Source organism: Panthera tigris, chromosome B4 (assembly GCF_018350195.1).
Source record: "Panthera tigris isolate Pti1 chromosome B4, P.tigris_Pti1_mat1.1, whole genome shotgun sequence".
Classification (NCBI taxonomy): domain Eukaryota; kingdom Metazoa; phylum Chordata; class Mammalia; order Carnivora; family Felidae; genus Panthera; species Panthera tigris.
Genome location: NC_056666.1, coordinates 4,638,522 through 4,653,321, shown reverse-complemented (window position 1 = coordinate 4,653,321; position 14,800 = coordinate 4,638,522). Strand labels below are relative to the sequence as shown.

The 14,800-nt window shown below is 38.5% G+C and overlaps 1 protein-coding gene across 1 annotated transcript in view; it reads right to left on the bottom strand.

The window, feature by feature from the left end:
• The window catches only part of NET1 (neuroepithelial cell transforming 1), a 61,055-nt gene that overhangs the window by 31,134 nt on the left and 15,121 nt on the right, over nt 1-14,800 (bottom strand). The window contains exons 2-3 of the mRNA XM_042990945.1: nt 10,011-10,077; nt 6,387-6,446 (exon numbers count right to left, since the gene is read on the bottom strand). Of these exons, the coding sequence (XP_042846879.1) occupies nt 6,387-6,446; nt 10,011-10,077 (127 nt within the window). The remainder of the gene's footprint in view (nt 1-6,386; nt 6,447-10,010; nt 10,078-14,800) is intronic.

Genomic DNA, 14,800 nt, shown 5'->3' with positions numbered 1-14,800 from the left:
GAAAGCTAGAAAAGCTCTCTGGACTCATTCTTCCTTTCGAAAACTATTTTCACATAATAATGACCAATAGAAAAGGAACAGTCAAATCCCATATGAAGTTTTCGTAAGAAAAAAAGTATAAGGGAAAAAAATAATACCCCTACAAAAAATAAAAGCATGGTAGAAAAACATGCTCACAAAAAACTCTAATATTCCAAAATTAGCTATAAAAGAGCAGACCTCAGAATTAGAAAGGTGGCAAAATTGAGGAAAGAATTAAAAAGAAAAGAAAATATCCAAACCGTGAAATCAGACAAAAGGAATTCCTGAATGTCCTTTCAATGGATTATCTCGTTTTCTAGGGCCATGTACCCTTTGTCTGATTCACTGTCTGTTACTGATAGGGCTCCTGCAACTCTGTCAGGGTAGATGTGAGCTGAATACCGACAGCAATGCAAATACATTTTGTAGGTAGAGACGCAGATGAGGACATTAACCTGTTCTGCATCTAATTTAATTTAGCAATCTCATTCCACCATTCTCTCTTTCAGTAACTGGAAGACTTCAGTGTTTCCTATAGCCCTTTGAGTGGCTTTACCATTCTGTTGGTTCTTTCATTAATATGTTAATTAAATCGTTGACCGGTCTTCTCTCTTTAAAGTAAACAGAAAAAAAAAAAAGCAGCTGGAGCACCTAGCACAGCCAACAGAAAACACAGACTACAGTGAAAGGAAGAGGCAGTGTTTCCCCCACAAACCGTTTGTCTGTCAGAAAGTGACGAAGCGGACGGCTATGAGACCCCCATGGTATCAGCCTCTGTGCACAAAGGAGCGGAGGGAAGGCGACTGGGCTTCTCCGACGGCCCTGAGAACAGGGGAGCCACTCTCTGGCACCCAGTAGTCTAACCTGGGAAGGGTCCCGTGATCAAACTCTCAGGCTGAGGGCAGGGACCCTCCCAAGCAATAAGGTTAGCAGTCTGGGCCACTTAAACTCTGGAACTCACAGCACTCTGAGAACTGCGAGGAGGAGGGTCCAAGCAGCGAATAGGGCGATAGAGGCAAAGACCAGAAAAAGCTCAGACAGAAAAAGGAGGGAGCAGAAAAGAAAGGTCTCGGAAAGCATGAGGCTCTCCCGTGACAAACCACTGGGTGGCTCAGTCGGTTAAGCGTCTTGTATTTCAGCTCAGGCCATGATCTCTCAGTTCCGGAGTCTGAGCTCCGCATCCCCATCAGGCTCTGTACTGGCAACACGGGGCCTGCTTGGGATTCTGTCTCTCTGCCCCTCCCCTGTTCGTGCTCTCTCTCAAAATTAAACTTTAGGGGCGCTTGGGTGGCTCAGGGGGTTAAGCGTCCGACTTCGGCTCAGGTCACAATCTCAAGGTTCGTGGGTTCGAGCCCCGCATCGGGCTCCGTGCTGACAGCTCAGAGCCTGAAGCCTCCTTCGGATTCTGTGTCTCTCTCTCTCTCTCTGCCCTTCCCTTGCACTGTCTCTCTCTCTCTCTCAAAAATAAATAAACCTTAAAATAATTTTTTTTAAATAAACTAAAAAAACCCCCCAAACCAAAACCACCTCCTGAAGACACCAGAAAAGGGAGCTCCGGAGCGATGAAGCCGAACAAGGGCTGCCAGGGCCCACTCCTCCTCCCCTGACCACAGGAGAACTGACTGCACGTAACAAAAGAGCAACAGAAAATCATAAATCCCCTTTAAAGCTATTAGAAGAAGGCAGAAAATGTGAAGTAGAATAATTTGTCTATAGCATAAAATCAAAAAGGAGATTATAGAAGCTATGAAAGAACATCAAACTCAAAAATTAGGTGGGTAGAGAATGGAAGATGTGAAATGAGGGGAGAGAAAAAAAAAACAAGAAAAATTATTTCAGAACAAAAAAAATCAGTCTACTGCATTAAGAGAAAAAGACAAAAAGGAAGACAAGTTTAAAAATAAAAAAGATATATAAAGAGATAAATATCTTGAGACGAAGTAGTAAATATAAAAGATTTTTAAAATCCATGCTAAGTACAAAGGGCAGGGAGGGAAGACAAAACAGTGGAATAGAAAAAAAATAACAAAAACGGTAAGAAAAGATGTTCCTAAAATAAAAGATGACTCAAAAGTATATATTTAGTGAAACTTTTCAACAGTGGCACTTTATGCAGAAAACAATGGAGTGAAATATTTGCTTATCCAAGGAAGAAAACGTGAGTCATGGATTTCAATCCATCCGAACTAGCCTTCAAGTACAACGACTGCAAACAAACCGACAGGGACATTCAGTAACTCATGTAATCCTGTTCCCATTAACGAGTCCTCTGCATTTACTCACCTCTAGAGCATGGGTCAGCAAACTCTCTGTAGAAAGCCAAAGAGCAAATATTTCAGTCTTGGTAGGTCAGATGGTCTCTGTCACTGCCACTCAACCTCTGCCACTGCAGTGTTTTAAAAAGTAGCCATTAACAACATATGTGAATCACTGAGCAGGTCGGATCCAGTTTGTGGACCAGAGTTTGCTGACCCCTCTGCTAGGGAATGAGCTTCAGACAATCCACAACCTAGGAAGGCACGGACACGAGGTGCTGAGCACTCGTGCAGATTTACCTGCAGAGCTAAAGTCTAAGTAATGGTTATCAGGGTACGCGGCACAGTTTGTGATGCCTACGTGCTCTGTTCTTCTAGATACGGTAAACGTATTTTTAAGAAATGGAGAATGGTGAATGTACTTGGAAAGTAAAATAAGCACTCAATATTTTAAATGTACCAGTGTAGAATAAAGAGATATTACTTAATTTTATTAACAGGAGAGAAGGAGATGAGGGAGAAGAGGTGTTAGTTGATTAAAATATGCTCATAGGAATAAACCAATTTACAAGAGCTAAAAAGGGGAAACTGAAGGCAAAAATAACCAAGAGAACGAAAACATGAACCTTGCTATATAAAGACATATCACAGCAAAAACACACAAGCGAAACAAACAAGGAAATAAAAAAGAACACATGATGAAAGACAGCATGCTGTTTAGCCAGAAAAGTGAAATATACGGAACATATATGCAATTGCTTATATTTTTAGAAAGTGAAAGAATAAACCATAATATTTGAAAAAGAAAAAAAAGGATTTTGTATGAAAGAAAGATGTAGGGTAGAAGATCCAGGAATAGAAGCAAGAATCTTGTGGAGCTGACTTTGAAATTCCATACAATTTTATTACATGATTAAGAAGAAAAATTAAGTTAAAAAAATTTTTTTATGTTTTTATTTTATTTTTGACAGAGAGAGTGCGAACAGGGGAGGGGCAGAGAGAGAGAGAGAGAGAATATGAATCTGAAGCAGGCTCTGGGCTCCGAGCTGTCAGCGCAGAGCCCGATGTGGGGCTTGAACTCACGGACTGCGAGATCATGACCTGAGCCGAAGTCGGATGCCCAACTGACTGAGCTACCCAGGCACCCCAAAGAAAAATTAAATTTAAGAAATAGTAGTTCTTAAAAATTGAAAATAAAAAGGAACAAGTAGGTTTCTGGCATAATTACACATAGAAAAGTCTCAGTTCAACAATTTAAAAACACAGAAATTTGTGTATACTTACTATACCTTTTAAGTAAAAATCAAAAAATCTGAAAAATAAAACATAAAATGTTTTCAGTAATTGTCTCATTTATGTAATGCAGTAGTGATTTGCAGTAATGTAGACTACTTTGAACTGTGAGTAAATCAAGCGAGTAATTATGTCAGTGTCCCTAAGACTGAGATTTTTGGTGTGGCTGAGAGCTCTAGATAGTAATATTGATGCAAATTAGTAAAAATACTTTAGCCTTGAATTTGAAATATCAGTATAAACTCATAATTTATTTCTTTATCTGAAAAAATGACATATGTTTCCTATCTCCATCCATTAAAAAGGCACAGAAACAAGAATGAATAAAGCAGCAAGGAGTGTTCAGAATGCCCTGGTTTAAGCCTCTACCATTTCCTAAGGAAACCAGGGTTTTTAGAAATGACCACTGACATCGGGTATGGAGCAGAAACAACAACGACAACAACAACAAGGGGCATCTGGGTGGCTCAGCTGGTTAAGCAAGTATCCAACTTCAGCTCTGGTCATGCTCTCATGGTTTATGAGTTCAGCCTCACATGGGGCTTGGTGCTGACAGCTAGGACCCAGGAGCCTGCTTCAGATTCTGTGTCTCCTTCTCTCTCTGCCCCTCCCCTGCTCACACTCTGTCTCTCTCTCTCTCAAAAATAAATAAACATTAAGAAACAACAACAGCAAAATGTACAAGTGGGCCTGGAATAACTTGTCATCCTGGGAGAAAAGGAGGCTAGGCTTAAGTGTCTAGATATGAGGTGAGGGTCATGTCAAAAGGATACAGGAAATGAATACACTGCATTCCTTAAATTTACATTATGCTGTATGTCAATTATATCTTAAAACTGGGGGAAAAGGGGACATAGAAGCCATCCTGAAGCAGCATCCAGTGGCCAAAGATGGGATAATTTAAGCACTGTAAGAGTAGTAACTGAAATAGATCAAAGCACAACAAATGTACAAATATCCATAAGTTCATAGTCATATAAAAAAATCATTAATTACATTTAGAGAATTTTAACGAATAAAACTCATTTCTTTTGAAAACTGGTAAAGGAATCAAGCACTTACCCTCCTTTAGTGTAGGTAAGTACCTCACAGTAACCAAATGGTTGCTGAGGGGAACTTTCTTTTTATGGAAGTGTTCCCGTTAATAAAGATGACTGATCAAGGCATGATATCCACTTAGCAACCTTCAATGAATAAATAAATCTAGGCAATGATAATTAACTCATTTTGATAATAGCACAAAATGATTATTATATACCTCTCGAGGGAAGTACACAGCCCAAATCGATCTCGAGATCTATCCGTTTAACAGAAATAAAGGAAAGAGAGGGACAAAATACCATGGAGCTATGAAAACCTCTACACATCATTTCCTTTTCGACAACAAAAAACTGCAACAAAGCAAAAAGCTAGAGAGAGAACCTACATATTAAACCCACAGAACCTATCAAGAGACATATAACCACAACGTATAGACTTTATTATGAATTTCAACTCCAGACAAAATGAACAAATCCAAAACAGAAAAAGGTGCCAGACAAATCAAGGCAGTGTGAGCACCAAATCTGATGATACAGAGAAAATGATACAACCTAAAGGATTTGCTTCAAAATAATCCAGGGGCGAGTAGCCGAGTAGACAGATAAATGACTGTCATTCGATCGTATGATGGTAACTGCTGAAGTTGGGGTAAACAAAAGGAGGATCATGTTTAAGTAGATTTGACCATGGATTTTACCGCGGCAAACTATGAAATACTGTCCTATTTCTGTACGTGGTCTGATTTGAAGCCTACCGAAAAAGGGTTGCCATTTCATCCTTTTTTTTTCTCTTTGAATACAAGATTTTCAAATGTAACTGAAACTGTTTTGCAAAAAGCCTAACACTTAAAACACACAATTCTTCCATAAAGACATTACGTATGTTCGCGCCTATGTGTGTGTGTGCGCGCGCGCGCGCGCACACACACACACACACACACACACACACACACACACAGGCCTTGCTGAATCTGGTAAAACGTTGATGGGCAGACCTATAAAATACCTTGTCTTTAAAAACAAGTAGCAGCTGCCATCATTAAACATGATGCCAAACATTTAAAAAATCTCACTTAAAAAATGTATAACCTTTACATAACAATCTTTAAAAAAGGTTCTTAAAACTGAGATGATTCTGTAAAATTTGGCAACCGACAAAAATGGACTAAGTAATTCCGGGGATACCAGGTTTGGGGACTTAACTACACTTTTACATAAAGGGATACACAATCATTTTCAAGTGTGCCCTGGAGGTTAGTCTGTGATAGGTCACACGTTGGAAATGCGCAGCCACGTCTGACCCGCAGACGAGCTGTTGGGCTTGCACAGTCTAACACTAAAGACCCGGAGATTTCACGTAACAGTCCGGATTCGACCGTCCTACAAGCAGCACCGGAGAGAGCGCGGCAGCAGGTGGCGCTTCCAGGAGGGCACACTCCTCTTTTTCACCACAGTCCCTACCTTCCCTGTAGGGTAGGTAGGGCCGGGCCCCTGTACGCAGGTGAGTGGGGGATCACTGGCTGAAGCCCCACAATGTTCTGAGGGAAGCTTTCACCTCATTTTGAACAAAGAAGTGGACACAAAAAAGACAGTATCTGTAAAAGCCAGTGTTATTCGGTTTTGCGCTTTTCTTTTTTGCACTTAAAAATTTTTAAAACGTTAGCATTTGTTATTCTTACAGCACAAGAAGAAACACTATCTGCATATTTTTAAATACTTTAAAATTTTTTTAAAGTGTTTTTAAATTTTTAAATTCTTTCAGGGCAGTAAGGCTTACCTTCAGATCAAGGCTGTTAAGGCTTATGACATCATCATCTTTCTCTCTCCGCTTTCTTTTCTGTATGAAAAAAAAGATTTCATTCTTATACAGAAGGAATGCATGTTACTTCATTAAACAGACTCCATAAAACCGGAAAAATCACGTTAAAAAAGTGAAGCTGTACTCATAAGGAAATTATTTCTATGAGGGATGCCAAATCACCTCTAGCATATATACTATTTAAATAGCCCCCTTGACTGAATCATCTCATGCTGCGAATTTCCATTCTATTAAAAACCCTTATGTAAAGTTTTTTTCAGAACAGAACTCTTATGTAAGTTGAGGGCTGTCTGTACTTGTTAGAGAAAAAGTAAAATATGTTTTAAACACAAAGGCACCAATTTTTTAAAAAAAGGAACACATATTATTTACCCTATAGAGGGAGGAGGGTCTTCACTAGGAAAAAAAATACCCTTTTCTCATGGCCCAAAGTAATGAAGACTTGTTGCCTGAAGCAGGATTTATAAGCTAAGACCAACACGCTCCTAGTTATTAGTCGTTGTCCTCACTCGGCCTGCTGGTGCCTGTAGTGGCAAAACTGTGCACAATCTTTGATTTCTGTCTTCTCTCACTATTGAACGATGCCTCAGTAACACATCACCCACCCACACCTCAAAATAACTTTTCAGGTCACCAGTGACACAGCCTAGCTCTTGGAATTCTCAAAACTGACCGGCCAGGGCTCCCTTCCACGACCTGGCTCCACCCCAAGGAGAAACTGGGGGAAACGGAATCAAAATCGAGCAGGATAGGGACAACAGGCCAAAGGAAAGATAAAGTCCAGATGGAGGTGGGGAAAATTGATAGAGCCTGGAAATCTCAGAAGGCACCACAAAAACAAGAAGAAAGGGAGCTCTGTGAAGTCAGAAAAGTTATCTGAACCAAGCCTCTTTGTAAAGTTTTCAGAAAAACTAAATCCACATTAAAATGAAGAGAAAATTCTCTGAGTCAAATCCTACACAAAGTAACTCCAAGAAAAAAGAGAAAAGGGCAAGAATAACATCCCTACAGGGAATGAAAACACCTCAGAAGGAAATGCTCAAAAAAGCAGAGCAAAACTATGACATACTATTCCAAATTTAGCTAAAAGACATTAAGAAAATGGAAGAAGACATGAGAGAACGATATACATAAATCAGGATTGGGAAACACGAAAAAAATGAAGGGACAAGAATTCTTTATTGATCCTAAGGTCATATCCAGAAGATCCAGAAAAACTGTGAATATGATCCTAATTTTGAAAAGCAAACTAAGCAAAAATCCTGCATGTGTGTATCTTGTATGTGAGGCTGTGTGTGTTTGTAAATAATTGTATGAGCAAAAAAAATTTTTAAAAAAGGGGGCTCCTGGGTGGCTCAGCTGCTTGAGCGTCCAACTCTCCATTTCGGCTCAGGTCATGATCTCAAAGTTGGTGGGTTCGAGCCCCACATCGGGTTCTATGCTGACAGTGTGGAGCCTGCTCGAAATTCTTTCTCTCTCTCTGCCCCTCCCTCTATCTCTCAAAATAAATAAGTGAACTTTAAAACAAAAATAATTGTATCAGCAACACAAAGGGACTGATAAGGTATTGCTGACTCGGCTTAGAGTGGAGGTGCGTGGGTGGAAGGACTGACAGGGGAGAGGAAGGACAGGAGCAGGAAACTGCCAGGCAAAAAGAAGTGTACTGAGGGAAAACTCTCATACATGACTGTCCTTATGCATTTATATAAAACCATATGCATGTGTTAGCATATGTATAAAGAAATTTAACAGATTTTAAAACATTCTACTGTGTTTTCTTTTAAATATTTTGAAGTTGAGCTTTTCACATGCATATATTCCATCCACCTGGAATTTGTGGGTACCTGGTATGAAGTGGCACAGCTAGCTGCCTCACCCCCACTACCACGGGCCGTGAGCACGGCTCCTCGGTCAGCTCTCATCCGCACGCCGCGTCCCGGGCTCTCTTTCTCACCGCAGGTCTACCGACTACACCCGCACCCACGTCCCGTGCCCGTAGTCGCCGTACCCGTGGAGGAAGTCTTAACAGCCCACACGAAGTAAGACATTCCCCGACTTTCACATGCTGTTCTGGGCCTTCGACTTTTCTTCCTGAATTGTAGAACGAGAGCTCTAACACTCGAGTGGGTTTTCTATCAGAACTGCACTGAATTTATAAATATGAGGTGTCCTGACATTTTAATCTTACTGAGCCTCTCCTTGCTGGACTATCTCTCCATTTAATTTGGTGTCTATGTTCTTTACTAATACTTTCCAATTTTTCCCATAAAAATCTCACAGATCTTTTCATAGATTTATTCAATTTTAAAAACTGTTTTTGTTTCAATAAGAGCATCTTTATAAATTACATTTAATTGAATATTGCAAGTGTATATACCTTCTGTTGAATTCTTTTTATAAATTTTATAGCCAGTAATCTTGCTTGAACTCTTATTAGTTCTAACAGCTGCTATTAATATTCTCTTGGATATTCTGTGTAGACGGTCATAGTGTCCCTAAGTAAAGACATCCTACTGTCTCTCTTGGATATTCTACGTAAACAGTCATCTTGTCCCTAAGTAATGACATCCTTGTGTCTCCTCCTTTCTAATGTGAACAGCACTTGTTCTCCTGTCTTACTGTGATTTTTGCAAAATCAAGTTTGGAGATATTTCTCTACTAAAGTTTTTCTGTTTGAGTTTAGACTTGTCATCTCGTAAGGGAAAGAAACCAAGATGAAAAAAGTTTCAGGGACGATATAGAATTGTATTAAAGTCAGGAAACTCTTGCTATGAATGCTTTACTGACCAACAATACATGTAATTTGTATAAGAGTACAGAAATCTTAAAAGAAGTCCCCAACAGAAATATAAATTAAATACAAAAGAACAGAATACAAATGAATACGTATTGCCAAACCCAACAGCACACGATCAAGTAAAGCTTTGCAAACTAGAAACAGAATGATTTTTGCTATTTCCCCCAAATAAGGAAACATAAAAATCACGCTCTATTTGTACATGTTATTTATAGAATTATAAGGTAATGAATTTTTAATTATAAAAAATCAATTTTCTGGTGTGAGTTTGCACAGTTAGATGCCTCTGTAAATCTCATTCTAAAAATAATGAAACAGTCCCTCTATACTAGGATGATTAATAACAGAAAATAATTCATTCATCATATATACTATCTGCAATCATTTTTATACTTTTCAACCAAGAAAAAAAGCTGTAAGACTATGTACATAAAAACAACTTCATGTTTCATAATATATTCTCTTAATTTTCACACTGGTAGGACTAAGAGGAAGGACTGCATAAGGCTAAAAATAAATAGATCTGGTACTTTTCAAGATATATTTTGTATTTAATTGAAATAAATTTTTACCTTGTTAGCAGAAAAGAATTACATCAGGCCACCAAAGATGTAACTCTGTAACAGTTACATTTACATACATTTACATACAAAGATGTAACAGTAACTCTAGACCTCAAGACACTCAGATAAGTACAGACAAGTGAACTGTACACCAGACTGAAAGACAACCTAAGAATTAATCCTATCAGTGTCTTAAAATAAAAAACCTAGTTTGCTACTCACCAAAGTGAAGTCCCAATGGGGGCCAGGTGTTAAAAATGTGAAGGAGCTACCTCTCCGAAGGGAATGTCTGTAAAAAGAAAATTCAGGCAATAAATAAATTGAGAGTAACTTCAGTAACATAAAGCAGTAGACACATAAAAAGCTACCTTTTTCATAGGTTCAAAAATGTTTAAAGCAGCTTTATTAATCAGTCAATTGTAAAAATAAAAATGAGAGAATGCAAAAAAAAAATCGGGGTGTAAGTTCTGGTCACTTTTAGAATCTTTATAAAAGTGAAAGGGCCTTGATAAAATAGACAAATTAGAAATAATTCACCAAACCAAGCAGGGTTATTTTAGAAACATATACATGATTCACTAGTAAGAAATCTACTTATACAGCATATTAAACTAACAGGATAAATAAAAAGCAATAAATGATGCAAAAATTGCCTAATAAAATTCAACATGCACACCTAATATCGTAAGAACAAGAATAAAAGGATGCTCAACATAATAAATAAAACCCAAATGCAATTAATTTGCATTTGTTTACATCTCTTCCATGTACTGATTTTTTGAAAAATTATGGTTTAATTAACCAAAGTGGGGGGGGGGGGGGGAAGAACTCTGAATAACTATATCCAAGACAAAGATCTCAAGCAAGATTAAAATTTGACTAGGATTTTGTCTGTTACTATTAAGTGACAGATTTTTCTTCTGTGTTATCTTTCCATTCAATGTAAGGAATGAAGAAAATCCTTATAATAAAAGCTGTCTTAACCATTATAAAATATAAACCTCTATGTTTGTGAAACGTGTAGAAAATCACAAAACATACCTCGCACAGGAAATACGGTTTATAAACTATACTTACCATTAACCACTTCAGATGTAAATAAATATAAAATAGGTTTTCCCTCATATCGAAATAAATGAAAATTAAAGGAGAAAAGCAAAGGGTCATTATTTAGAGCTTGCTAGAGGCGAGGGAGTCCCCCACCATCACTGACCCAAAGGCAGACCCAAAGGCAGGCGAGAGTGGGAAATCTTCACGGTGGAGAAAAGGGAAGGCTTCAGGTGTGCCCAGATGGGACGCTATGGGCCCGCAAGCTGAGGTGAGTGCGCTTCCTCTGCGATTGCCTGGGAATGCACATTGGGCTTGTTCTGATTGGTTCAAAGTTGGAAGCAAGGAGAAAAATTAGGGAATCTGACAGTTACTGATGAAGCCTGGCCACTGCGGGTTGACTGTCACAAAGCTATAGCTCGGCTTTCTGGATTCTAAGGCCATCCTCCCTTTGTATATTCGTTCCACTTCTCACCCTTGATCCTCACGGTCTTTGTTCACTATAAGTTACAGAAATACCACAGATGGCTACTACGCCCACAAGAATTTGCAAGCTTAAATCAAATACGACGGCTTTGGTAGTTTTCTAAGCTAAATATAAGGCAGAAGTTTGTTTGTATTTTGACAAGGAACACAAGGGAAAATGGCTACAGGGAGAAAGAGGATATCAAAAAGGCTTCGCAGAAGAATCAACACTTGAGTAATACTGAAGCTGAATCTGAGAAACAGCAATTAGCAAAGCACACAAGAGCTTTTTGGGGCTTTTTTGGGCAAAGGGAACAGCACACGTTAAGGGGGAGTGAAACGAATCATATTCGAGAAACTGTAGGTACGATAGTTCCTTATCTTTGCGTATCAAAAGAAATAAGGAAGGGCCTTCCAGAGCAACCCTTAGAGAATGGACTTGATCTTGAATACGTAAGGTGGCAGCTGTCAGCTATGGAATTGTAAGTAACAAGAAGGATGAACTGGAAGAACGCAAGACTGGTCAGAAAGACCAGTTAGGAGGAAGCTCACTATTGCTTCCAATAGATGGTAAGGGGCTAACGCAATAGCAGCGAAGTCAGAAGCAGACTAGAAAGAGGGTTCAATGACGAAACCGGTAGACTGTTCCTTTTCCTCCCTGTGCCGGTTCAGTTCAGTGTCTACCAAGGTTGCTGACATTGGGAAAATACAATTCCACTAATAATAATTAGAAATAGATGCTGACAGGTCACGATCTCGCGGTCTGTGAGTTCGAGCCCCGCGTCAGGCTCTGGGCTGATGGCTCGGAGCCCGGAGCCTGTTTCCGATTCTGTGTCTCCCTCTCTCTCTGCCCCTCCCCCGTTCATGCTCTGTCTCTCTCTGTCCCAAAAATAAATAAAAAACGTTGAAAAAAAAATTAAAAAAAAAAAAGAAAGAAATAGATGCTGAAAGATCTTAAGGCATTTAAAGCAAATATTTCCTAAAAAATTATTTGTGAAAGATTAAAACACAGTAAGCCTTTTATTACTCTTAAAGCTGTTTTTTTTTTTTTTTCCTGACAGCCTCTTTAGAGGAGCTAGATAACTTAAGAACTAGTTTTCCTTGTCACTGCAGAAAAAGTAACAATGAAGACAATGGCATGATTCTTGATAAACCACTAGAAGAGGTACCGTATTTAGGTTAAACCAACTGACATCTGAAATAATTATAATTCATACGACTAAACAAGTTGTACGGGTTTATAAGGTTTTATAAGGTTTCATAGGGAAAAACGGGACCTTCATACCATATGTATCCATTGATCACACTTTCTAAAAACACTGCTCTCAGTTCTGTCAGATACTACGTGGTTCTTAAGATCATCAGTGGGAACTGTGCTGAGAAGCAGCAATTAGGATTTCTCAGATTATTTTTAATCGAATGCAAATATTCATTACAAAGTAGTAATCATGGTGGCACTTAAAATATTCAGTAAGTACTTCCTTAAGACAAGTGTTGAGGAGAGCACAAAACCAAAGTTACTCATTTCTCTAGAATCAACCAAACTGACCCCAGAATGAATTTGATGTTTGAAAGCTGGAAAGAAAAATAGCTCTTAGGAATTTTAAACAGGTCAACTGGAAAAATACTTCTTCCAATCAGATGGCAAGATTCTTTCCAGTACAAGCTGTAATCAGTTTTACAGTAATGCTATTTTTTCCCAAGTCAATAACAAGCACCTATTTGTTTTGAATACTCACGGAAAAAAAGAACCCAATAAACAAATTGTGCCCAGAAATCATGTAAGCCAGTGCCAACTTTTAAAAATCTTGGAAAGACATGCAGTCATCTTTCACAGGGGTCAGACTCCAAATGTAATAGCTATTTTAGATCCTTGTGGGAAAAAATGTTTGATTTCATGAAGCAAAAAGGTTATAAGTGGCCTTTTCAGAAAATACTAAGTACAGTCCATTTGAAAAGGTACTAACAGCTGAAATAAGAACTCCATCTTCTTAGTAATTTGTGTCCGATCCCTTTTCTACACATCCAAACAATGCTTAAAACATAAAATAAACATGAAGGAACAAGCTTGGTGTATTAAACCATGTTTTCTATTAATCCCATTGGGATTATTCCTTGGCCTCTAACATCCGTACTTCCTTTCCTACCTTTTGGTGTGGTTGTGAACAATGTGAATTATTTTTACACTGAACTAGTTTTGGTCTAAACAAAACATAACTACAATTATAAAGTTGATGTTCAAAAAGAGAAAAAGTTCGTTAATTCACTCTTAAACCAAATTATGTTTTCAAAGATTATGATTTGTGTCATTGCCCTCCTCTATCATGGCACGTAATTAAGAGCTAAGTTGAATTATAAGTAGTGGAAAGGTAGCTCAATGAACATTTTCATAAAATGTACCGGACAACGTAAGCGAGATAATTCTTCCAATTAAAGGGGAAAACCACAAAAATGTAAAGATACTGGTTTATAATAAGGTAGATATTTAGGGGTTTACAATGAAAAACAACCAAAATGAGTTAGCAAAGTAATGTTTTTAAAAAGCTAGCAAAATAGAAGGACTAAAGATAGGAATATAGCCGACTAGGTCACTGACATTAGCAATAAGAAGACTTGAGGCCTGGGGCACCTAAAATATGAAAAAGTATGACTGAAAACTGTGATGCCCCCGAAGCTGCTACGGAAAATTAGCCCCCATGTGGTAAAACAAGAAAAGAATGTAGCAGTTCTGAAGGACATTGGTCCCATACACAGCAGTGCAACGTCGGTAAACGACTCAGCCTAGTTACAGACTACTTACAAACTCCTGAAATTTAAAATTTGAATCTATTAATGAATGCCAAGGGTACCATGGATGTAGAAAGAATGATGAAAACTATTCTCTGTAGTTAACATTTGTTGATGTTTGGGATGCTGAACTACTCAGGTTCTCAATTTCTTGGCAAATTGGGCAAGACATAATGACAGATATTATTAAAACAATTCATTTATTTGGGTCAATGATCTGATGTACTGGACTGTCTGGACTGCTTAGCATCTTCGCTATTAGGAAATGATCTGTTTCGCTTCATAAAGGTGCTGCAGGAGCTGAAACTTAAGTAGACTATATTCCTTACCCTACTGGGGTTTTCTCAACTTTGTTATCTGTTGAGCCCCAAATAATAGATACACCTTGGATCCTCTCTAGTCTAGAACAACACTGAGCATCTAGAAGCCAGCACACACACATTTCAGGTATCAAAACGTCCTACACCAATACTCAAACTATCACATAGTGTCTTTATAAGATTCAATTCCAATATCCTTATCAGGTTGCCTTGCCCCAGCAGGGAATTCAGGGGAGAGGGCACAGGGGATAACAGCGGCAAGTAACGGTGAGGGAAGAGAACTATCTGTAAAAGCATACATATTTAGAAATCTAGGACTTTGGAAAACAGTTTGGCAATTTCTTAAAAAGTTAAACACAGGGGCACTTGGGTGGCTCAGTCAGTTAAGCGTCC